The following is a 27219-nucleotide window of genomic DNA, read 5'->3' on the forward strand; positions in this document are numbered from 1 at the left end:
AGTGTTAAGAGAGGGAAAGCTATGGCCGCTGGGAGTGTAGCATTAGAGAAAGACAGCCTTGCCACTATAAATCGCTATTTTTCTGCACTTAACAGATGAATTTTGGCAAGATATTTTCAGAGATGATAGACAGGATGTTATAGAATGATAATTTAATGAAAACTCAATTTTGACAAATTATATTCAACCTATTTTTTTGACTTTACTGAAAACGTTCCATCACGACATCCGACAGGTTTTCCCAGATCGCATCACACACACTGTATATATATATATATATATATTACAGTCAAACCAAAACATTTTCAGACATTTTTTATATTTTTGATATATTTTTACTAGTGGGTGCAGGATACTATAGTTCATTTATGTAAGTGAGGATAGCAAAATTTTGACATATTATACCCAAAAATTCTTAAAATTGATACAAATTTGGAACCAAAAATTATTCAGACACTTTGACCTGACCATGTTTTGTTTTAGTGTTATCTGGCATAATTAAGATTTTTTTTTTTTTCTGACACAGTTTAACTCTGAGATCTTGTCATATTTTATTGCCATTTTTTTTAACTATAGTGAATAAACCGTATTAATGAATGAAATGTTCAAGGTGTCTGAATAAATTTTGGTTTGACTATATTATATTATAATAGTTATATTGTATGGACATTATTAAAAGATTTTTGTGTGTGTATATATTTTACATAAAAATGAAATGTATGAAATTAAATAAAAAATGTAAAAATAATAAGCCATCATTAATTTAAATATAATTATATAATTAAAATGGCTAATTAAATTAGAATTAATAATAAAACTAAGATAATTTGCCATAATCAATAGTGTATTGGCTGTAATTGATTATGTGCCTCTTCTAATTTCAAAGTTTTAATTTTATTTTTTTTTTAAATAGCTCTATAGTACAAAAAAAGAGCAAAAATCTTTTTAAAGAAATTTGTCTTATCAGTGTAACAACTGCACAGCCTTTGGCAAGAATTTGCTGTCGTTATCAGTCTCGCTCTCTCCCAGCACACACACACGCACACACACACACACACACACGCAGTGTGATTGAGATAAGAAAACAGCATGCGCTCTCCCTCTGCATATATTCACCCTGCAGTCATGACGCTCACAAATAAGAACACACTTCCTCTCTATTTCTCATCCATTTCCTTGTGTTTTTCCTCCTCATCTGCATGGCGGTTTGTTCCACGTGCTGCTGTGGTTTACAGAAGTGTGACAGATTTTCTTTTTTTTTATATATATATATATTTATGTCCTGCAATTCCTGCTCTTTATCAATTTGAAATTTGCAATCGTGTACCAAACCTCTCACCCTCCCTTCCTTCAGCCGGACTCTCTGGGGGAAAAAGAAAAAAGGAGTAATTTATCATTGTGCAGCCTCAGGGTGTTTAACACACACACACACACACACACACACACTCACACACACATTCACGCACACACACAACAGAAGCCTTAGGCTTTATTGTTCCTTTGTGGCAGATGGGTTGCCCGCTTTGCACCATTGGTTTTGATGATGTTCTCCCTCTCAGTCTCTCTCTCTCTCTCTCTCTCTCTCTCTCTCTCTCTCTCTCTAGAATGTACACTTTACACACCTACTGAAGAGCCTTTATTTGACCGGATGGCACATGAATTGTGGTTTTTGGGGCCATATGCTCTGCAGTTTTTGAGTGGACAATTAGGAAACTCTCCATTTAAATAGTTACTTCCATTGACATTTTAATTGTCTCTTATGCATGTGTATGAGAGTTATGGGTGTTTTAGGATGATTTTCATTGTAATGATGCTAATTTTGTGTTGATTTTATTTTCAGTTATAAGCAGAATTTATGATGTTAATGATTCAAAGACATTAAATGTTATTTCGACACAGCGCTCTACACTTGAGGCTCCTAGTCACACTCAAGCGCTTTGCCTTCTGATCTTATCATTTAATCACGTCATTTATTGTCTCCTTTGGGCTCGCTAACACTTTTTTCCTATTCTGATTCACTAGCAGCCTTACATTAGCAGTACCTTCACACCGCAGGCGACACAAACGAATAATATCCACCTTCCTTGTTTAATTCGCAAACAAACTCTCGTTGCAGAATTTTGTATGAATTGAATATTAATAATCATATTTAGAACAAAATATTACAGAAAAAGTGTTTGCTAAATATACCCAATAGGCACATCGATTCATTCCAAGTATGTCCAGTAAACTGCTTTTTAATGTGGCTGAGGCTGAAAGACTCTGTGTCAGCCCCTTCTGGATCCAAGCAGAGAAGATAAGACGTTATTAAAAGAGGCTCTTATTTTCAATAGCGAATAGTCCATCTTAATGAACAGGAAAGACGCTCATTCAACATTTTTTTTTTTTTTTTTCATGCTTTGCTCCTCTCTCTCCATTCGTTTGTGAATTTATCAGTTAGATAATATGGATCTGACAGAATCTCGAGTGTATAATAATGCATATTTTTCAGAGAATATATTACAGAATTTCTAAGTTGATTTAAATGTAGATCAGTCAAGGTCAGGTCCAAAAGACCCTAAAGACATATATAATTTTACAAAAGATTTCAAATAAATGCTGTTCTTACAAAAAAAAAAAAAAAAACACTTCCATTTTCAACTAATAATAATAAGAAGGAGAAGAAATGTTCCTTTCGCAGCAAATCATCATATTAGAATGATTTCTGAAGGATCATGTGACATTGATGCTGAAAATTCAGCATTGCCATCACAGGAATTAAATTGCATTTTAAAATATATTCAAATAAAAAACAGTTATCAATTTTAACAATATTTCCCAATATTACTGTTTTTATTGTATTACTGATCAAATAAATGCAGCCTGGCTGAGCATTCTTTCAAAAATATAAATGGTAGTGCACATGACCTGGCACAACAGAAATGATTTGTGAGAGGCTAGTTGGGGTGCACACATTATACTGTACAAACTGTTATTTTGTGACTGGCGCATTTGTATGTTCACATACGCACACAAACGCACTTATTAAATTGAGATTTCTGGGTAGATTCAATTCGGCATGAGTGAGCACATCATGATGTTTCATTAGCCATTATTATTCACTCCCATGTGAGTTTGGACACACACTCACACACACACCAACACACGCACACTGCCAGAGACCCCTAATTACGTACTTGATTCCATGTTAGCTGGCAGGTGAACTGCAAATGAACACACACACACACACACAAATAACAACAAAGGAGGAGAAAAAAGGGGACAGAATAGCCCTATTTTTCATTCTCTAATGCTTAATTGATAAAATCTTTGCTCATTATGCTCATCATGTTACGTTTGCATCATCAGCCAATCAGATCTCCTGGTTTCAAAGGTCAGTGTTGGGTGACCTCAGTGTTCTGTAAGGGTCTTCCTGCTGCAACTAATTAATTCTGCTTGTTTCTGTTCGTCTGACACGCGGCTTCAGTGGAGCTTACAATCATTCCATCATTTCCTCTCTCATTATGTTCTTCATGCGCTGTTACGTCTAATCAGAACTAGCATAGTCGTCCTTTAGGATTGTTCTCTTGAAGGGAACAGAGGGAACAAATGATGTAGGGAAGGACAGAAAGAGAGAGACATGCAGGTCAGAGAGAGAAATGGAAAGAAAGAGTGTGAATTGAAGAGATTTGGGAGTGAGTCCTGATTATTGTTGCTGAAGGGTTTCGGCAATTTGGTGCATAAAAGAAGGAGAGTGAGGATTTGATTGAATTTGTTTTTTTTTTTTTGAGCACCTGACTGCAGATTATTTATTTATTTATTTATTTATTTAGATTTCTTTCAAAGAAGGAGGCATCAGACCAACCCGAGAAATGGAAAGATGCAGACTGAGATGCTTTTGGTCATGTAACGTTAGGAGGACCCATGTTCTCTCACTGTATCTGAATGCAGCCAATAGTCAATCCCCTGATAGCAGCAAATGAGATTTAGAACTGCTTACACATAATTAACAATTAGGCCCACTTTGTTTCTCTATTTGCATTTCCACAGCTACAGTATAATCAGCATCTATCTCTCTTTCATTATGTATCCCTCTGTCATCCCATCTAATGTTGCACATTTAGAAACAGCAGAAGGTGACCTGAAATATTGTTCAATATAAAAAGCCAGCAAAATATTAAGATGAAGAAATAAATATTATATCCTATATATACTGTTTTTGAAAGAAGTCAGTTTTATTCACCAAGGCTGTGTTTATTTGATGGGGAAAAAAACACAGTAAAAATGTAATGTTGTGAAATATTCAATTTAACAATTTTCTATTTTAACTTATTTTAAAATGTAATTTATTCCTGTGATGCAAAGCTAATTTTTATTACTCTGATTTTCTGCTCAATAAACATTTCTTCTTATTATCAGTGTTGAAAACAGTTATGCTGCTTAATATTTTTGTGGAAACAATACTTTTTTTGTTTTAGGATACTTTGATGAATATAAAAAAAGAATGTTCAAAAGAACAGCATTTATTTGAAATGGATATATTTTGTGACATTATAAATGTCTTTACTGTCACTTTTGATCAATTAAATTAATCCTTGCTGTATAAGTATTAATTTTCACATTTTAAATATATTTACATCTTTATATATATAGTAATCTACTTAAAGGTGCAATTTGTAAGAATAAAGAAGTAAAATATCCAAAAATGTTGCTCACCTGAGTACTTAACAACATCCAAAATATTTGCAACTTTTTGTAAATCATGAGAAACTATTTGTTATATAGCTCAACATGTTTAGTCTTATTGTTTAAATCTAATTTTCTTGATTTTTGTACCATGCTTTACCATGCCTTAGAGAAAAACACTCTTTTGTCAAGTAGCTAACATAGCATAATCAGATGCAGCTTTATTTTTAGTAACAGTAATACAGCATTTTCTCCATCAAACAATATGTTTTAAAATTAATTTCATGCCATTTATCAACACAAGCCATGCAGTATTTAATATGATATTCTAAAATTGATCTATCTTACTGAACTGTGTGCAACAGTGTTTCTCATCAGTCGCCGAGCGAACGCACAGAGTAACGTTATAGCATCATTTTTAACACTCTCAAATAAAAAAAAAAGCGCCGATGACTATGGCATAATAAAAGTTCTGCTGCTCGTGAGGCGTGTTTTGTGCAATCGCTCCAGCGGCCTCGTTCAGCTCCCACAACACTCGGTCCTGCTCTGTTTCATACTACAGTAAAATTAATAATCGCATCCATGAATCCATAACTTCTTCCCGAGTCCTATCCCAATTTTTTTCTCACCGGCTGTTGAGGTGAAGACCACAGGTCCCAAGATTCTCCCAAGATTCTGTGCTCAAACTTGGCGTCAAGCTACGCCTTTGTTTTGAATAGGCCTCTAGCGACCTCTAGCAGACAGAAAATATTACATACTGCACCTTTAAAGGTGCCCTAGAACTAGTTTTTACAAGATGTAATATAAGTCTAAGGTGTCCCCTGAATGTGTCTGTGAAGTTTAGCTCAAAATACCCCATAGATTTTTTTCTAATTAATTTTTTTAACTGCCTATTTTCGGGCATCATTAACTATGCCTTTAAATTGCGCGCTCCCTGCCCTCCCGAGCTCTCGACTAATAATACAGTGCATTTACAAAGTTCACACAGCCAGTATAACCCTCAAATGGATCTTGTTCGTCATGCATACTGCATGCATGTGTCGGATCATGTGAGTATAGTATTTATTTGGATGTTTACATTTTATTCTGAATGAGTTTGATAGTGCTCCGTGGCTAACGGCTAATTCTACACTGTTGGAGAGATTTATAAAGAATGAAGTTGTGTTTATGAATTATACAGACTGCAAGTGTTTAAAAATGAAAATAGCGACGGCTCTTGTCTCCGTGAATACAGTAAGAAGCGATGGTAACTTTAACCACATTTAACAGTACATTAGCAACATGCTAACAAAACATTTAGAAAGACAATTCACAAATATCACTAAAAATATCATGTAATCATGAATCATGTCAGTTATTATTACTCCATCTGCCATTTTTCACTGTTGTCTTTGCTTGCTTACCTAGTCTGATGATTCAGCTGTGCACATCCAGACGTTAATACTGGCTGCCCTTGTCTAATGCCTTGAACATGAGCTGGCATATGCAAATATTGGGGGCGTACATTTTAATGATCCCAACTGTTACGTAACAGTCGGTGTTATGTTGAGATTCGCCTGTTCTTCAGAGGTCTTTTAAACAAATGAGATTTACAAGAAGGAGGAAACAATGGAGTTTGAGACTCACTGTATGTCATTTCCATGTACTGAACTCTTGTTATTCAACTATGCCAATATAAATTCAATTTTTGATTCTAGGGCACCTTTAAATATTATGCTTTTTTTATGAGAATATGATTTTTACCTTAAAATTGATTCACAATTATTATTTTTTTACACACATTATATGCACTTTGAACTTCAGATTTTAATCTGGCAAATGCTTATCATCTCAAAATGGTAATTATTGGCTCATCAGCTAATCTTATTTTAACCAATATATTGGTCTGCCACTAATATACTTTGTCATCAGCAATTTAAAAATCCACCTAGGCCCTTTTTTCCACCTGGTATTTGGATGCATTTTGATTGATCGGATCACAAGTGGATGAGGGAGACACATACTCGTTTCCACCTGGTATTTTAATCCATCTCTTTTGTCCACTTTCAACTACTTCTATCCTGATTTCTTGAGGGGAGGGTCTATGGGCGGGTAAATATATGGGTTTTTTCAGATTTTTCATTCTTATGGATAAAATAAGCTTGCGCAATTTACATATAATCGTGCCCGGAGACAATGGAAAAACATACAGAGAGCAGCAGCTTTTCTTTCTCCTCTGACAGCCGCAAGACCACGCCAAGTGCGGTAAGTGCATGTTCGAAATCAGGAATAGTGAGAGACCATTGTGCTTGGTACGTTTTTCTTCTTCAAACCAGGGCCATAATCACTATAGGCATTGAATACAGCTTAATGCTTCTTAAGGCAGCTCTCCATTACACATCGCTCTTTTTTTGTTAGGATGAAAGTTTAAAAAGTTAGATTTTATGGCCTGCGGTGCGCTTGAGGCATTCTGAAAAGTTGAGAATTTTTCACCTCCATGTGCCTGGAAAACACACTGCATGCGCATCGTGACCATGTCGCTTCCATTATGAGCTGCTGCGCGGCTACATTTGAAATAACGAATTTGAGCATGCAGAAAATGTGATGTTAACGGCCCCTTATGTGGCTGTTCGAATGCATTCGACCACATAAACATTTACACTACGAAAGCCATCTGCACAAATTGCATTTTCAACCTCTTGAAGCGCTCAAAAGTGGACAAGCTCAAAATGTTTTAGACCAAAACACATCTTAATACCAGGTGTAAACGGCACCCTAGTTGTTCTCCAAATTTTTTTTTTTCTTTTTTTTTTTTCAAACCGTCCTGTATCCATCTGATCAGTTCCTCAGGTCCACCACTGAGGATCCAAACATCAGCAGATTTCGAGTCTCACCCCACACAGTCTGAGCTGGTTCTAGTGGACTGATCAAGCTTAAGCTGAATTTGTGTTTGCTTTTAAAAGGGCTCTAGTGCACATTGCAGCTAAACATTATGTACTCATCCCAAACAGCACAGAATTCAGATCTCTCTTTGTCACATTCTCTCACATCACACACACACACACACACATACAAATAGGCAAGCACAAATAAAAAAAGATATACATGTGCATATACAAACACACACGCACATGCCTGTCACCATCAGTTTCGTCACAAGATGGACTCAGGCGGGGTTTGCTGCCACAGGGTTTGTTTGTGAGTGTGTGTGTGACACTAAGCTTAGGTTGTGTGTGTGTTAGATGCTGTAGGCTTGTGTGTTATGTAAATTAAAATAGGGATTTCGGCAATGCCTTTATCCAAACTCTTAAAACAAACACACTCATACACATTCACATGCAAACTAGTTAAAAACATGTGCAGTGGGGTCCAAAAATGTTTTAAGATTTTGGAGGAAAATAAGTTTTGGTGTAAAATGAAAAAAAAAAAAAAAATCTGATTTAACAGGTAATACAGAACCTGAACAGCCCCCATGTCAACAAGCTTGGGAATCATATCGCACCAAACATTTTTCTGAAACTGGGTGCAATGTGCAGTTGTTGTTTTTTCTGTGGCATTGATGATGAAAAGAGTAATTTATTGTACCATAACCTTTTAAAATCTCAGATCATTTTACTGACTTGATTTGGTGACTTGAATTTCGCTCAGCAAAACGGAAAAATCTTTGTCATCTCGTTTATTTGAACAGAGTTAAAATTTAATTTTTCAATAGATACTTTCTCTGAACACGTCCACATACGCAATCTTTGATCATATTCTGAATTAGGAAGTCATTATAATGGAGCCAAAGATAAATTATGAGTATGACCAATGCAATGAATGAACCGTTTATGAGAGACACATCACTATCACAGAGACAGTGTTTCACATCTTCAGCATACTACAGAGATACCCAAGAAAAGATACAGGTACAAATTTAAAAAAAAAATAAATTTCAGTCATGTTCATAGTGAGAAATAATATTTATCTATCCAATTGTCCAGTGTTGCTCATACTGTGTTAGATGTTTGTTTTTGAACAACAAATCCGCTATCAGAGAACAGATGTAGGCTACAGAATAACACAAAATAAATGGTCTGTTTTTGCTTTTATAAATTGAGCATGCATGATAATATTACAGATCATTTAATTTTCCCATTTGTAAGATTTTGCAGCACATATTATACATTTTTTTTGTATTATACAAGTTTACAGATGCAGAAAAGAGCGCAGATATTAAAGCTATGTCATCACTGCTCATTATCACCACAATACAAGATTACTTAATAAAAATAAATTAACTTGAAATCATTTATTTCACATTTAAAGATTGCAGAGTGATACATGACCCAGTAAAATTGACTTTCAATAATCCTGAAAATAGGTTAAAGAGATAGTTCACCCAAAAATGTAAAATTCTGTCATCATTTACTCACCCTCATGTCGTTCCAAACATGAGTTTCTTTCTTCTGTTGAACTGTTGAACATAAAAGAAGATATTTTGAAGAATGTTGGTAAGCAAAACGTTTCTGTGCCCCTTGGCATCTGGATGAAAAAACAAAAACAAAACAATGTGACATTTCTCAAAATATCTTCTTTTATGTTCAACAAAAGAAAGTCATATTTGGAACAACATGAGCAAATGATGACCCCACTTTACCGTGGTCTGGAACTGCCACTGACGAGGATACTCACCGAAATGGGAATTTTGACATAATTTTGTGTTTTTGTCTGTTCAAGCATGAAGAGAAATCAACACTGCACTGATGCGCTAACTGAAGCTTTCTGTGTGCATGTTTCGATTTGTTTTTTAACAGAGACAGTGCAGCAATAGCAAATGTTTAGTGGTCTTTTAATGGTCATCACCATTTAAATCACAAATCACTGGTCAGGAAGAATTGCACAAATGCTGTAGATAAAGGAACTTGGCATGGAATAGCCTTCCCCTTTGTTTTCTTTAAATGTTTAAGCCGTGTGGGTAAACTTGCAGACCGCTTTTTACAGGAAGAAGAGTCAATGTTGTTCCACTCAGTGTTGATGGCTTCAAACAGTTCATGACTAGTTGAAAAATTTCCTCCGGACCAAATGTGAGACCAAATATTCAGTGTAGGGTTCAAGCCACTTCTTAGTTGTTATGCAGTTTGGGCAGGAGCATTGTCTTGTTGAAAAATAACACCTGATCATTCCTCAGATAACAACTTTTCATTTGTGCGAAACAAGCCATTCTGCAATATTCTCCAGTCCTCCAAAGAATGAAATGAATTTGTGAAGCAGCCGTTTACCAATAGCAGCAGCTAAAAAGTCTCCCCACACAATGACAGCTCTTCCTCCATGCCTCACTGTGCTAGACATGCATTTATTATTATATTTCTCAGCAGATTTTCGAAGACATGCTCTGGAGCATCACCATGCAACTTGTGTTTCATTATAATTCATCACTCCACACACAACTTTCCACAATCTGACAAAAACTTCATTCTGTCTGATGTTTTTCTGAGACAACAATTTCTTTTTAAGTAATGCATTTGCTTAAATTTTGTTAATTTCCTGACAAATAATAAATAATTAAGACAATTAGAAGCTTAGATTTGGTGTATATATATAATATATATATATATATGAGAAACACATGAGAAAGGAATATGTGAAACACAGCGAGAGATGCCAGCTGGACTCTGTACTGTTTTTGTGGCTATGTTTGAGAGGAAGAATGAGAGATGGAGGGAGGGAGATAGACAGAGAGGCAAGAGAAGCGGATTCTGCTAATTACAGCTCTTTGGAAATCATAATTATGCCTTTCAAATGTTGTCAGGAAAGAGAGAGGGAAAAAAAGATTGTGTCTTTCTACTCAATGTGTTATGGTCCACTACATTCATACACCAGCATACACTATGTGGCACCATCTGAATTCCAAGGTTTATCTGTTTGAGGCCAAGAGCATGTGTGAGACGTTCATTTTGTGGATGTATGTGTTTCTAGTTGAATATTGCGTGCGTGGGATCACTTGAAAAATAAGTCTGGCTTTTCAGGGTGTGATGGTCATTTATTTTGAGCTCCATTGATTTAGACAGATTACACACTCTCACATAGACATTTCTTTGGAACATGAAAATGTGATGGAATGGAGTTTTATGAGGCTTTAGGACTGAAGCGTCTTCACTGAAACATCTCTGAAGTGCTTTGTGTTTATGTTTTAAAGAAGTAGAAAATTAAAGGGATAATTCATCCCACAATGGAAATTCTGTCATCATTTAATCATACTCATGTTGTTCCAGACCACTTGGACTTTTTATCTTCCATGAAACACAAAAGGGGATGTTATGCAGGCTTTTTTCCATACAGTGAAAGTGAATGATGACCAAGGTCTCTCAAGCTCCAAAAAGAACTAAAATTAGCCAGTATAGAACCTGGTATAATCCATATTCAAAAATTATATTAATATTCCCTATATGCACATTTTCAAATTTAGCATGTTGTGATTGTTTATGACACACTGGAGAAACAATGATGTTATTTTATATTCATATACAATTAAAGTATTTATTAATATTTTGAATTAGCTTTTATTTTTTCTATTTTCAGTTTTCATTTTTATTTAATTTAACATTTTGTCACTTGTGCTTGTTATATTTATTTCTTCTATTTATTTTTTATTTCAGTTTTAGTTTTAGTATTTTTGGCACTTTGAACTTGTCAGTTCTCAGGCCATCATTTCTAATTTTCATTTGAATTTTTTAAAGGGGACCTCTTATGCAAAATTCACTTTTTTAAAGTGTTTGAACACAGATGTGTGTCCACAGTGTGTGTAAACAACCAACCTTTAATGATAAAAATCCAACTACTCCTTTTTTTCATACTCCCTATAAATCATAAAGAGTCTCTCCAAACGAGCGGCCCCAGATTTCTCCCTACTCCTACGTAAGAGTAGCCCCTGCCCATTACTGGCAACAATCTGCCCTATTAGCTTAGCTCCTCCCCTGAGTGAGCTGTACACAGTCCACCATGTTTATCTCCTCTCCAGAGCATTTAACAGGAGCATTCAAGAAATGTATTCTTATTAAAGCTACTAAAGTTATTTAATCAAGAGCAGTGAGTGATTTTCTGTTTTTCTTTTGTTGTTTGGTTCATATTAACAGCATATACAGCAGCAGGTACTGTATATTATGCTGCGGTCACTTTAATACACAGATATAATACACAGATGCGATTTCTTTCCCTTCTGTTTACGTTCACAGGAACGTAAACTGACTGTTTATGTGAACTTTATTTGTTTTTGACATAACCTTGACAGTTTAAGTGCAATAAGACATGTAAGAGAAATCGGTTTAATACTCGCGCAACGCGCTGTCTGACAGTTGGCTTTCTGTGCATGTGCTTCGGATATGTGTGCTCAGAAAACCATATTTCGAAGTTATGGCTTTAAAAACACATGCAAATAATTAGCTCAACTGCAATGTCATGTGAGCGTGGCTGCAATAGAGATGATAATCAAAACCAAACAGATATTTTGCACGAGATGTACAGGCTTCACTGTATTCTGGAAAGGGGGGTGGGAGCAGCAACTCATTTGCTCAAACAGCATGTTTTTCCTTCTACTCGAAAATGGGCATTTACAACATAATAAATGATCTGTAAATTTCTACCTTTTCACACAAAACAATAGTATGGCTTCATAAGACTATAAGTCATGTAGTCACTGTTCACTTTCATTCTTTTTATGAAAAACAACAGTCAGCTAATCTTCTCTTTTTATGTCCCAGGGAAGATGGAAAATCATATAGGAGTAGATGATATTTTTGACAAGAGGATTTCTCTTTTTAATAGCATTTATGTGGCACCATGTGATTTTTGTACTCTTAAGAAATGCCTAATCCTGACAGTTTGAGCATATCTGTATGTGTGTGTATGGTCAGGTATGTGTGTTTACTTGCTGTAATAAATTGTCAAAGCTATGATTAATGTTGCACTTCTGTGAGTTGAAAGCTTCAGTACTCTCTCTCACACACACACACACACACAAATTTGACAGTTTGACGTAGAATTAAATGACTGATATCAGGCCTCCGCGGTGTGTGTGTGTATGTGTGTGTGTACACTACACTGATTGATCTTTGTGGTAGGGTAAGTATCTATACGCTCCTAGATTTCAGATTCAGCCAACTGGAAAATGAGAAACCTCTACATCCCTGCTCCATTAGAAACATGATATCCCTGTAGACACACACACACACACACACACACACCATTAAAAATCCCATATCCCATGGTGTCAATTTCTTTGAGCAAGACACAGCTGATGTGGTCCAGTCTGTACTGGAGTATGTGTGTGTTTATGTGTATGTATTATTAATATGATCAGTGACTTTTTTTCTCAATGTATTTATAAATATTTGTCCATGTAAACAGTCATGTGGTTATAGAATAAGCTGTAGAGCAATAGGTCAATCAAAGTTAATAATAACAGTATTCTTATTATATAATGTAGCCTATTGGTTTCTGATGTGTATTAATGTACCAAATGAAATTTGACATTTTTTGTTACATATCAATTTATATGGTTTGTGGTTTCTTCTTTTGACATCTTTAAGTTTGTGTAGACATTGGTAAGGTGTTTTGCAGTATGACGTTATTACGTTTGTCAAGGTATTCTGGGACGGGGGTAATGTAGGACACTTAAGCTCTGTTGAGTAGATGTCTTGCTAATGTGTTAGTGTAATATTTTCATCTGAAGTGTTGAAATGATATTCAATGTAAACGTTATATCATATATATATATATATATATATATATATATATATATATATATATATATATATATATATATATATATATATATATATATATATATATATATATATATATAATAAAATTCAGATATATACAATATATAATTATATTGTTTTTATAACCTCATAAAAATAAAGAGCTGACAAGGTATATTTTATTTGTATTTTATAGAATTTTTAAATTGTGATTTCTAGGCCTAGAATTTGGTTTACAAAAAAAGTAATGTGAAAGTTATAAGAAAAATGTACATTTTTAGGATTAGATATTAATTTACTAAAATGCTCTTTTTGATTTTTTTTTTTAAAAAAAAACCTTATCAGGTAATCACAAACAACTTAAAGAGTCATGGAAATGTATTGTTCAAAGGGACAAAAAAAATGATAAATAACTAATGTTAATGTCAAAAAGTGGCCCAATTTATGTAAATTCACTCCATGTGTTTGTATATACTATAGTCAAATGTAAAGATTCAGATTTTATTGTAATCCTCTCAGGCTGATTTTTTGTTTGTTGCAATGTTAACTGTTAATACTGAATAGATCAACCAATAATTGTGATCAGATCAGTCACTGTGTTTTTGTGTCATTACAATGATAGGTTAACTTAAAACTGTGAGATCTATCTCCCTTCTCTTCATTGATCATGGTGTTTATGCACTAATTTCTTAATGCTCTGTCACTTTGCTGATTATCTCTAATATGTGTCGGTTGTTGTTTTTGCTCTTCTCAGGTACGACTGCTCAGGGGAGCCCCCTGCTGGCGTCATTACCGGTGCAGGGTCGCCCGCTGCAGACCCCTCTGGACCTGAAACACTTCCTGCCCTTCCGGCTCAGCGGCTCCTCCCCCCTCAGCCTATTCCCCAACTTCAACACTGTGAGTTAATCAACACTCTCGGTTTTATTTTCTAAACCTCACCTTCCCAGATGTGTCATCATTTAAAGTTGACTCAGAACATTTTAAAGGTGTTGCGTTGGGTCCCAAATGTCAGCTCTAAATGTCAGGAATGATTCAGCAGGCTGCAGGATATTTTTAAAAGTGCAGAATCTTTGTTAAAAGGGCCGCTAAACAGAGGAGTATTGTATTAGATAGTAATTTTAGATTTAAGACTTGAGCAGCAGCTCAGATTAGGATCTAGATTTAGTTTCAGACTCTCTGTGAACAGTTTTGGAGGCAGTGTGTGTGTGTAACAGGGTGCTCTTTCTTCTAATATCTGCATTCTGGACACACACTCACACACGTACACACTCTCCATGTGTTATGTTTTTGAGCGCACTGTTGGCCGACTCAAAATAATATATCTTAGACACCAAGGGCACGTCTTTGTGGCATATATATATGCGTTTGTTAATATACAGTCAGGTTCTGGTTCCCTCTCTGATCAGATCTGTGTGTGTGTGTGTGTGTGTGTGTGTGTGTGTACTGGAGTGATAAATGCACCTGTCTCTGAAGCAAAGTAGCTGTCAGTGACCTCTCTCCTCTCTTAAGCTCCACTGCTATCCTGTGCTTTCCTTACTCTCCTTTTCGCTTTACTGCTGCTTTAGCATTCTCATCTCTTCTCTGCCTTGTTTTTGCTCTTCTATTCTCCTCCTCTTTGCTCAGTTTTTCTCTTTTTTGTCTTCTCATCTCATATTGTTTCCTTATTGTCTGCACTCTAAAAAATGCCGGGTTAAAAACAACCCAAGTTGGGTTGAAAATGGACAAACCCAGCGATTGGGTTGTTTTAACTTTATTTAACTCAACTATTGTTTAAAAATTACAGTATTGCTTACTTAAAATGAACCCAAAATATCTTGAAAATCAACATTTATGTTTAATAAATGAACATTTTAATTTCATTTTAGATTCATTGTCATTTTCAAACAATAGTTGAGTTAAGTAAAACTACCCAGCAGGTTGGGCAAACATTTAACCCAACAGTTGGGTTAAAACAACCCAATCACTGGGTTTGTCCATTTTCAACCCAACTTGGGTTGTTTTTAACCCAGCATTTTTTGGAGTGTGTTTACTTTTTGTCTCATTATGTTTTGTCTTTTCTCGTCTTGTGATGATCTCTTCCCTTCATTTGATTCTACTGCCTCGCTTCTTGTCTGGTCTTCTCATCTTTTCTCTTCTTGTCTCTTTTCGTCTCTTCTTGCTTCTCTTCTCTTGGTATTACTTGGTATTTCTAAACTCTTGTTTTTTTTTGTGTAATCTGTTCTCATTTTATCTTTTTAATGCTGCTGCTGTTGTCTTCTGCTCTGCTTATTATCGTCTCTTCACTCTTTTCTTCTCTCATCTCTTTTCTCATCTCCTTCATTCCTGCAGTAATATCATGCTTATCTCCCGACCCTCTGCAGTACTCAGAGGTGACAATAGGCGACTTCATCAGACACATACACTCACTGACACACACACACATTGACCTGGCAGCGTCCCAGCCGGTCAGGGATGACTGCGGATGAACAACAAGAACATTCTCGAGGCTCTAAAACAAACAGACGTGCGACCAGATGCAGATTCATTGTGAAGTGGTGTACATTCCCATGGCGAGGAGTGTCGGGGGAAAGTCCCTCGGCCCCGGGCGTCAGGTTCAGGGTTGCCTGAAGAGAGCGCCGCTGGGATGGAAAGGATGTTTTTGAATGAGCGGAGAGAGTCTGTTGATTGGAAGGAAGTGATTTGAACAAATCTTTTTTTTTTTTTTTTTTCTCAGTCCATTTTAACATAATTTTCTCACCCTTCCTTCAGATGGACCCGGTGCAGAAGGCCGTGATAAACCATACGTTTGGTGTTCCTCAGTCCCTGAAGAAAAAACAGGTCATCTCATGCAATATCTGCCACCTGCGCTTCAACTCCACGGTTAGTGTGTAGTGTGTGTGTGTTTTACTCTCCGCAGTTGTGATGACAGACAGTTAACATCACGCTGGACGGGTAAAAGCTGTTTCATCCCTTACAGCATTTATCCTTTCTTTCTTTCTCTTTCTTTCTTTCTTTCTTTCTTTCTTTCTTTCTTTCTTTCTTTCTTTCTTTCTTTCTTTCTTTCATGTTTTTCTATCTCTCTTTGGTGTTTTCATTTTGATTTTGATAATGTGAAATTATCACAGTCTCTTTAACATCCCTTTCTTTCTTTCTCTCTCTCTCTCTCTTACACACACACACACACACACATTTAACTATTTAAATGGTACTTCCCATTGACTTCTATTGTATTCGTATTATTATAATTACTGCAGACTAACTGTAACCCAGTCCTATTAAGCAATGTAAGGTGATGCTATATATTGACTACAGTATAGCACAGCCTTGAGTCTCTTATTGCTTATATAAAATTGATACTACATAAAATCAAGGACAGAGATTTTCATTAAAATATTTGATTGAAATCATATTTTCACCCAAAATGAAAATTCTGTCTTTTTTTTTTTTTTTTTACTGTCATGTCGTTCCAAAGTTGAATGCTGTTATTTTTACATTGGGCACAAAATAATTTTTGAAGAATCTTCATGCAACTCTTTTTTCATACAACAAAATTTCATGCCAATCACAGCTTTCAAGCACCAAATAGCTTCATAAAAGTGTGTCACATGACTTGTGCGCTATATATTTGAGTCATATGATAGCTGTGTGTGAAGAACAGATCTAGGTCATTCACTGAAAATCTTCCCCTCTGCCACAGCTCTCAAATCTCATTCACATTTGGTTGCAGCACTGTTTTTTTTTTTTTGTTTTGTTTGTTTTTTGTTTTTTTGGATCTCAACATTTATGACAAAGAAATTTCAGATGTTCATATTAATAGTGCATAATGACTATACAATTTCAACCTGTTGATCAAACAAAGGCTGTATCCGAAAACATAGGTAGCTGTCTTGCTGCCTCGCTGTCTTATAAGAGAATGACTTGTACGGTAGCGTTTGCGCATGAAGATACCTCACGAAATTGATTTCGGACAGACTTCTGAGGCAGCGTAACAGTTTAATGATCTACAGCAATATAGCGCGAGCTTTGGTGAGAACTGAACAAATATTAAATTATTACAGTAGTAATTTCTCGATAGAAATGATATCAAAATTGTAATATGTTGATCAAAATCGTACATTTATACACAAACTGAGCAGCAAACGCAACCTTCGGACGCCATCTTTATTTTTCTAGCTCAACTGTCACAGAATGGAAAGCACTGGATTGTGGGATATCAAAGGCAGCTAAGGATACATCCATGCTTCCTTCAAAAATCGATCTGAGGAAGGTATCTCATGAGACAGGAAGTGAAGCTGACATTGGATTTGGACGTGCCTTGATGCCTTCCTACCTTGAAATGTGTCCTCAGAAGGCAGCATTTTCCAGTTTTCGGACGCAGCCATAGCTATTGATAGGAAAACTTGAAATATAATGTGTCATAAGAACTACTTTTTATGGTCTACATTTATTGTCCCTTTTTTGATGAGAAAACAGTCTTGATAGTCAGAATTGCCAACACCTCATCCCTTATCCACCTTTTTGTGTGTTCCTCAGCAAACAAAAAATCAAACTGGTTTAGAGTATGGCTTTTTATGTATGTTTACTATATGTAAATGACTCAACAGCGCAGTGCAGCTTTAACAGCTTTTGTTGTTTCTGGCAAGTCTAGTGCTGCATTGGACAGCCTGTGTGAGAGGAGAGAAGATCCGTGCAGATAGGATGATGTGCATGAGAAATGAAAGCATTTTATCTCCATTGCCAGATTCATGCTGCTTGTGTTGTCATAAACAGTTATGTCGCTCTCACTTACAGTGTCTGTCAGCCTCTGAGCGACACTTGATCAGTTTCAGGGTGGTTTGCAAGAATTTTGATGACTGTATTTTCATTTTTGGGGAAACTGTTATGTCAGTGTTGCTCTTGCAAGAGTCAGTTTTTTATTTATATTTTTTAAGCTAATATGTAAAATTATAATTTAATATTCAGCATTAAGCAAAAACCGTGATAAAACTGAAACTACTTTTTTTTTTTCGACAGCAAATTTACAGTTGTGTAAGGTAGGAATGGTAGGAATGGTTGTGGTTGGAATGTTATATTGACCAAACAGCTTCCAGGACACACATACACATTCCTGCTTTGTCAGGGGATTTATGTGTGTCTATTTATGCAGCAGCAGCATCTCTTTCATGTTCACAGCATACTTGCTTCATACTTGCTCTGCAGCAGCAATAATCTTGTGTGTTCAGCTTGTGTGTGTGTGTGTGTGTGTGTGTGTGTGTGTGTGTGTGTGTGTGTGTGTGTGTGTGTGTGTGTGTGTGTGTGTGTGTGTGTGTGTGTGTGTGCTTTTGTTTATATTACATTGTGGGGACCAAATGTCCCCATGATGTAATATAAACCTGAGTTCACCTACATCGTGGGGACCAGCCAGCGGTCCCCACAATGTAAATGGGTTTATAAATCATATAGAATGAGTTTTTGTGAAAAAGTAAAAGTTTGCACAGTTTCCTGTGAGGGTTAGGTTTAGGGGTAGGGGCAGGGTAGGGGGATAGAATGTACAGTTTGTTCAGTGTAAAATGCATTGAAGTCTATGGAAAGTCCCCACAATTCACAAAAACAAACATGTGTGTGTGTGTGTGTGTGTGTGTGTGTGTGTGTGTGTGTGTGTGTGTGTGTGTGTGTGTGTGTGTCCCGTGCTGGCAAAATGAGTCGCGATGAGCAATTTGAGAAATTTTCAAAAATGAGTTATTGTTATTCTCACATTCTCCCTGGAATCCAACAGTAAATTACTGAGCTAACACCAGTTTGAAGTTGATAGAGTCAGCAAAGTCAACTTTGAGAAAAATCAAGTTAAAGTTTTCTGAAGGTTCCACAAAATCATCTAGAAACCATACCTTAAAATCCATGGTAATACCACCAAATCTGGCATAAATGAAGTTAAAACCTATATCTATGGGAAAAATATATATATTCAACATTTTTTTCCATGATACCATAATTGTTTGATTAACATTAATGAAACAGACAGCCTATAAAGACCAACACTGCATGGATCTACTATGTTACACATCAAATGTTTTTCCCCAACAATTAACTAAACGTTCACTTAAGACATAACATAACATAAGCTCACATAACAGATAATGTTTGCGTGAATACTCATCATTCTGTGTGTGTGTGTATATCGGGATTGTGCACTCTGTGTGTGCGCTTTTGATCTGTCAGTCAGTTTTGTTTACATCAACTGTATTGATCAGGCATAACATTATGACCACCTTCCTAATATTGTGTTCATCCCCCTTTTGCTGTCAAACCTGACCCGTTGAGGCTTAGACTCCTCTAGACCCCTGAAGGTGCTGTGGTACCTGCACCAAGATGTTAGCAGCAGATCCTTTAAGTCCTGTAAGTTGCGAGGTGGAGCCTCCATGGATCGGACTTGTTCATTCAGCACATCCCACGGATTCTCGATTGGATTGAGATCTGGGGAATTTGGAGTCCAAGTCAACACCTCAAACTTGTTGTTGTGCTCCTCAAACCATTCCTGAAACATTTTTGCTTTGCGGCAGGGTGCATTATCCTGTTGAAAGAGGCCACAGCCACCAGGGAATACCGTTTCCATGAAAGGGCGTACATGGTCTGCAACAATGCTTAGGTAGGTCGTACGTCTCAAAGTAACATCCACATGGATGGCAGGACCCAAGGTTTCCCAGCAGAACATTGCCCAAAGCATCACCGATGGCTTATCTCCTTCCCATTGAGCATCCTGGTGCCATGTGTTCCCCAGGTAAGCGACGCACAAGCACCCGGCCATCCACGTGATGTAAAAGAAAACGTGATTCATCAGACCAGGCCACCTTCTTTCGTTGCTGCATGGTCCAGTTCTGATGCTCACGTGACCACTGTTGGTGCATTCGGAGGAACCAGCATTAACTTCTTGAGCAATTTGAGCTGCAGTAGCTCTTCTGTTGGATCGGACCACACAGGCCAGCCTTTAGCTAAATCTATTTTAGTCATAAAAACAAACCTGTACATCTAAATGTTGTGTATTTGTATGTTCCCGATAAGCTGTGGAAAAACTATAGATTAGGGACTTCATTTGTGTTCTGCTGTTCAGTTTTCACTGCTATTTGGGGCATTTCTAGCCCAGATATATTCTGAGAAAGAAACCCAACAGCGTTTGCTCAGTTAGACGTCTGAAACTCTATCAGTTGCTCATTAGTTTCCCACTGCTTGTGGTTCACCATACAGCACTCTACCTCTCTGTCTGTCGCTGTGTTTTGGTTTCTCTGTTAGCCCGTCTATTTCGTTTTGTCTCCTCTCTGTTTTACCATTCTTTACAGATTTGATTTATTATACTTCACAGATCATTTTAATATTATGATTTGCTGCTGTTGAAAACAGTTGTGCGTCTTCATATTTCTGTGGATATCGTGCTACTTTTTTTTGCAGAATTCTTTGATAAATAGAAAGTTCAATAGAACAGCATTTATTTGAAATAGAAATATTGTGTAACATAATGTCTTTACTGTCACTTTTAATCAATTAACCGTCCTTTCTGAATAAATGTATTCATTTTGTTAAAAAAAAAAAAAATCTTACTGGCACCAAAATATATATAGGGGTGTGTATAAACATCCCTCCTGCTCATCTGTTCAGTGCAGACAGTGTTGTCCCCCCTGTTTCCGGATGAGGGTCATCTGCTAAGTACTTAAGAGGATTTTGCGGGTTGATTACTCCCTCTGGGCCCACAGACTCATTTCTGCACTGATATTAGCCCGAGATTTGCTTGATGAACTCTGTGTCAGCTTTGATTTACAATTTAAAAAACTTTAACCAACTGCCATTCCATTTGCAATTTTTCTGTGCTTTTTAAACAGTGTTGGTGTCATTTTCAAAAATCAAATCGATTTTTTTAATTCAGTAAGCAATAAGGAATTCACAGCTCAGCATGTCAACTGCTCATGTTCAGTTTAATTACATGCTGAATTATTATAGAACATTTCAGCAGAAATCTGGATTACAGCTTTAGATGATTGCTGGAGTCTAGCAACATTCATGTTTTTTGCTTGAAGTGGTGTAGTGTTTCACACAGAATGTGTGCGTTTCACACACAAAATGTGTGTTTTCAACAGTGTAATTATAAAGTGTGTTCCATTTGACACCTGCAATTGTAATTCAGGCCCTCTGCTGAATTACATTAATCACCCTCAAACACACTCAATGTATACACGTTTATAAAAACTTGGACCCACCTACAATTTATATATTATATATATTCCACATTAAAAAAAAAATAATAATTGTAAGGAGAACAAAACTATGAAAAAGTCACACTTTCAGGAGTGTGTGTGCAGCAAACAAACAGATGAAGAGGCAGACAGATTAAAATCCAATACGAAGTTTAATACAAACACAGGCAAAGTAATCCAACAAAGGCAGAGAAACATACCATAACGTAAATGTGACTAGACAAAGACTAGGTGAACAGCATGACGAAGGAGTGGCACAGGGATGGTAAGGGATGGTGGTCATAACCGATGATGAAACCCTGATGGAAAAGATGTATAATGTCCTATGGCACAGACCCAGTGTTTCCCGGAGCTGACAGCCCACGGCGGAGTCGAAGGAGGGAAGAGCCAAGATGTAGATGGAATGGCTGTCGACATCTGGGAGCCGACCGATGGAAACAAGGCCAGAGTGCCCGAGGACTGGGGCCATGCCAGTTCAACCAAGGATGGCGGTGAGACTGAAGGGAAGGAGGAACCAACCGCAGTTGATGGGGTGGAGGGTCAGAGCGCAGGGGACAACCCGTAGGTCTGTGGCACAAGTGGTGTGACGACTGACCAAAGGGGAGCCTGTGGGACGAGGGAACCCGGTGGAGCCGATGGTGGGAGAAACCAAGGAGGAGCCAACAGGTCAATGGGCCAAGATGGAGCGAAGTGATCAGAGGCCGGAAGTGGAGCCCTTAGAATCCTTATGCATGGGCGCTGCTGGTGGTTGTGCGACCTGTGGATCAACGTCATAGCAGGAACTCCCCAGAGGGCTGCAAACATCCGGCAGCGAAAGGGCTGGAGGACTGGGTGAGCTCTGTGGTGGTAGCGATGAAATGAGACTTGACAGAATGACAGTAATCATAACACAGTCCAAACAGGTTAATACAAAATATAAATCCCAGTCCAAAGTTAGAAAATTCATGCACTCACTTGGGGTACATGAATAGGAAAACTCTTCATCAAGATAGTTGACATATCAATCCCTAGCTTACCGATATAAGGCTTCCAGACATTATAAAACTGATCTGGTTGATCATGAACAAAATGTTAAATATTCCAATGGGATTAGTTCCATTAAAATCTTGTGCCATCCAGATATAGTCGGAGTCTTATCACTTATCCATCTCAATAATATGTTTTTCCTGTCTCTTTTCATTCATTTGATAAAGTCAAAGCTTTATCCGGCAGGCCGAGGATCAACAATAGAGGATCCAAAACCAACTCCTTAAAGATTTCAAATACAATCTTGGTCCAGTGTATTTGTAACTGATTACATGACCAAAGACAGTGAGTGAGGGTGCCAACTTGTGTTTTGCACTTAAGGCATAGAGGTGAATGCATATTGTTAAATGCATGTCTATGGTTTGGTAAAATGTGCACTCTGTGTACAATTTTAAATTGTATTGCCTTGACACGATTGCATACTGAAATGGATTTGGCATATTTCCAAATATTACCCCATTCTTCCCCACTTATAGAGATAGAAAGTTCCTTCTCCCAAGCAAGTCTATTTAAAGCTACTTGTCCCTCAAATGTAACACTAAGAACCCACTGACTTCTTTCCAGGTTTAAATAATTGTTATTTCTGTCTCAGATCCTCAAAAGGACATTAGGCCTTCTTCATCAAACACATCCATTAGCCGATTAATACAGTGATTCACCCAACCTTTAAACCTTCCATCCAGTCTGCCCGAAGGGAAGGTTAGTTTAGTTCTTCCTTCAAAACAACAGCCTTCCATGCCCTAAGTGCATTTACAGTTACAGGGTTATCACAGTTATCCAATAAGGATTTAATTTTTTTGAAAAACAGATCCACAAGAGGAAGTTTTGACAATGACGAGGTCCAACCAGGTAGGGAAGTTATCGAGAACAACCCAATCAGAAATGTATCTTAAATGAGCAGACCACTGATATAGCTTAATATTAGGTAAATCCAGTCCTCCAATTGAACCTGGTAAATGTAATACAGAAAACTTCAATCTTGGTTTACGCTTACTCCAAATAAAAGAGCTTAGCCAACCATTCACATCTTTTAAAACCTTTTTAAAGAACAGAATAGGGATCATCTGAATTGGGTACAGAAGCTTGGGAAGAGCAGTAATTTTTATAAGAGCCATTCTAGCAAACTATGGGTTTTCTCACAGACTATTATAAAAGAACATTATTCTCTGGCCATGAGAATAACTTCCTATTATAGCATTAAAGCATAAAGCAATGTTGTAGAATCGACGTAGAAGTGACTTGGTTTTCTGAATGAGCAGCAGAACAATCGAGCATGAATGTATTTAATATATGAAACTACGAATATATATGCTAAATATACACTAAGAATACAAGTATATACAAAATCAAAGTAAAGACAGGAAAAAATAGGTGATCAAAAGAATGGCAATTACAAACAGTTAACCTTTGAGAGCCAGCAAGGAAAACTCAGTTTACACAAAGCTTAAAAAGTTGTTACTCGTATAAGTTCAGGTGCTGTAGTTACTGCCTTTCTATAGAGTTTCAGCGCGCTTGGTTTGGCAATTGTTCCTTCTCCAGGAGGGCGTTCTCCGGCGGGATTTTCAAACAAGGTTTTAACTTTTAGGGGCCGCTTAAATGACACCTTTCCTACTGAAAAACCAAATACCTTCAATGCATTCTTGCCGTTCATTTACATGTTTAGTCTATAGGTTTGCGATCTATGCAAACTTTAATAATTTGGTAACATTTTATCTATACATAGGGAAAGGAGAGGGAAGAAGGCCTTTGCAGGGGGTAGTTTAGTTGACACTTCAGGGCTGCATTATTGTCATGTCTAGATGCAGGACCTTCATCTTATCTGGATACGGGTCTGGACCTGGCAGGCTGCGGCAAACCTCGGGATAAATCCGTTTCAGTTTCAGTTTATTGAGTTATAAAGCACTACTAAAACAACAGAGCGTTGACCAAAATACTGTACAATGAAGAAATTCTACATAAAATAAGACATAGCACCAAACAAACCTCTAAAACCGTAACCACAAAAGCCGATGCCTCAACACACTGCAGACTCCAAAGCTAAACTAAAAAGATGAGCCTTCAGACGTCTTTTAAAAATGTTTAGAGTGGAAGATACTCTAATATGAGATGGTAAGCTATTCCATCTCTTTGGTGCTGCCACTATGAAGGCCCGATCACCCCTCCGCTTGCATCTTGTCCTCTGAATAATTAAAACAGACTGATCAGAAGTCCTGGAAGGCTTATGCACCTGTAAAGTCTCTGACAAGTACGAGGGAGCTAATCCATTCAGGCACTTGTATACAAAAACCAGGAGCTTAAAATCAATCCTGTACTGGACAGGCAACCAGCCCAGAGAAGATAAAATAGGAGAAATATGGTTCCATTTGCATGTCCTCGTCAAGAGCCTAGCAGCAGCATTTTGGACTAATTGCAACCGGTTTAATGCCTTTTGACAAACACCTACATACAGAGAGTTGCAGTAGTCAAGCCATGTAAACACAAAAGCATGGATCACCTTCTCACAGTCATTAAAAGAAATAAAAGGTTTAACCTTCGCCAAAAGACTTAAATAAAAAAAAAAACGTTTTTACGACTGAATTTATCTGTTTATCAAATTTTAGGGAAGTGTCAAACAGTACCCCTCAATTTTTAACCACAGGTTTACAAAATGGGGTCAGCTCACCTAAATTTGACAGTTCAGAAAGAGCAGGACCACCGAACCAAACAAGCTCAGTTTTTTCTCTCATTGAAGTTTAAAAAATTTGCCGACAACCAGACTTTTTTTTTCTCCATCAAATAGAGAGAGACTAATATTAGCGTAGACGCCATTCTTCTTATGATGTAGCGAGTACATCAGGTGTTATAGGAAGTGTTCCCGGTTCTAGCTGACCTAATCTATACAGCCTAATAATTTACATGAATTGAATTATAGAAGTAGATAATGTGTTGTGTGTATGCAAGTTTAAACATTTTTTTTAGTCTAGATTTAAACTGACAGAGTGTGTCTGCTTCCCGAACAATGCTAGGAAGATTGTTCCAGAGTTTAGGTGCCAAATAGGAAAAGGATCTATCGCCTGCAGATTTTGAAATTCTAGGTATTATCAACTGGCCTGATTTCTGAGATCGCAATAGACGTGAAGGACTATAATGCATATAATGCATTAAGAGCTCGCTCAGGTAATGTGGAGCTAAACAATTTAGTGCTTTTTAGTAAGACGTAAGATTTTAAAATCTATACGATGTTTAACAGGAAGCCAATGCAGTTTTGACAGAACTGGGCTAATATGGTCATACTTCCTGGTTCTAGTAAGAACTGTAGCTGCTGCGTTTTGGACCAGCTGTAGTTTATTTATCAAGCGGGAGGAACAACCACCCAGTAGAGCATTACAGTAATCTAGCCTTGAGGTCATGAACGCTTGAACTAACTGTTCTGCATTTGTCATTGAGAGCATGTCGTAGTTTAGATATATTTAAGATGGAAGAATGCAGTTTTACAGATGCTAGAAACATGGCTTTCAAATGAAAGATTGGTATCAAAGAGCACACCCAGGTTCCTAGCTGATGACGAAGACTTAACGGAGCAGCCATCAAGTGTTAGACAATATTCTACATTATTGCGTGAAGAAGTTTTTGGTCCAAAAATTTGAATCTCTGTTTTTTCTGAATTTAGTAGTAGGAATTTACTGGTCATCCAGTTTTTTATATCGGCTATACATTCCGTTAATTTTGTGAATTGGTACGTTTCGTCAGGGCGTGAAGAAATATAGAGCTGAGTATCATCAGTGTAACAATGAAAACTAATGCCATGCTTCCTAATGATATCTCCCAACGGTAGCATGTACAGAGTGAAAAGCAACTTTAACTTGTGATCAGTATGACATCTCTTCGTTTACTACTACAAACTGATAACGGTCAGATAAGTATGATTTGAACCATGACAATGCAATTCCACTAATGCCGACATAATTTTCAAGTCTATTCAAAATAATATATTCAAAAGAATGTTGTGGTCGATAGTGTCAAATGCAGCACTAAGATCCAGTAACACTAATAGAGAGATACAACCACAATCTTTTTAGACCTCAGAGTGTTAATGAGAGCAGTCTCAGTACTATGGTACGGTCTAAATCCTGACTGGAAATCCTTACAGATACCATTTCTTTCCAAGAAGGAACGTAGTTGTGATTATACTGCCTTTCCTAGTATTTTGACAGAAAAGGTAGATTCGAGATCGGCCTTTAATTGACTAATTCTCTAGGATCAATAGGTGTTTTTTTTAATAAGAAGTTTAATATTAGCCATCTTAAAGGTTTTCGTTACATATCCTAGTGATAAAGATGAATTGACGATATTAAGAAGAGGATCTATGACCTCTGGAAGCATCTCTTTCAATAGCTTAGTCGTTATAGGGTCTAACATACATGTTGATTTTGATGATTTAACAAGTTTAGACAATTCTTCCTATCCTAAAGCAGAGAATGAATTGAATTTTTCCTCAGGGATACTACAATGCACTGTCTGACGCAATACTGTAATAGACGGTTATATGGTTATTTTCTTCCTAATATTATCAATCTTGCAAGTATCCCCTTTTCCTCAGTCGTCAAGAGAGATGGTTACAGCTAGAC

General features: G+C 36.9%; 1 protein-coding gene across 8 annotated transcripts in view; it reads left to right on the forward strand.

The window, feature by feature from the left end:
* znf385c (zinc finger protein 385C) overlaps positions 1–27219 on the forward strand; it is a 113436-nt gene that overhangs the window by 63910 nt on the left and 22307 nt on the right. For 7 of the 8 annotated variants that reach the window (XM_067373690.1, XM_067373699.1, XM_067373718.1 and 4 more), the window contains 2 exons: positions 14140–14282; positions 16134–16244. In XM_067373690.1, the coding sequence (XP_067229791.1) occupies positions 14140–14282; positions 16134–16244 (254 nt within the window). The remainder of the gene's footprint in view (positions 1–14139; positions 14283–16133; positions 16245–27219) is intronic. The other variant, XM_067373737.1, reaches the window with a different exon arrangement.

Source organism: Chanodichthys erythropterus, chromosome 3, assembly GCF_024489055.1.
Source record: "Chanodichthys erythropterus isolate Z2021 chromosome 3, ASM2448905v1, whole genome shotgun sequence".
NCBI lineage: Eukaryota > Metazoa > Chordata > Actinopteri > Cypriniformes > Xenocyprididae > Chanodichthys > Chanodichthys erythropterus.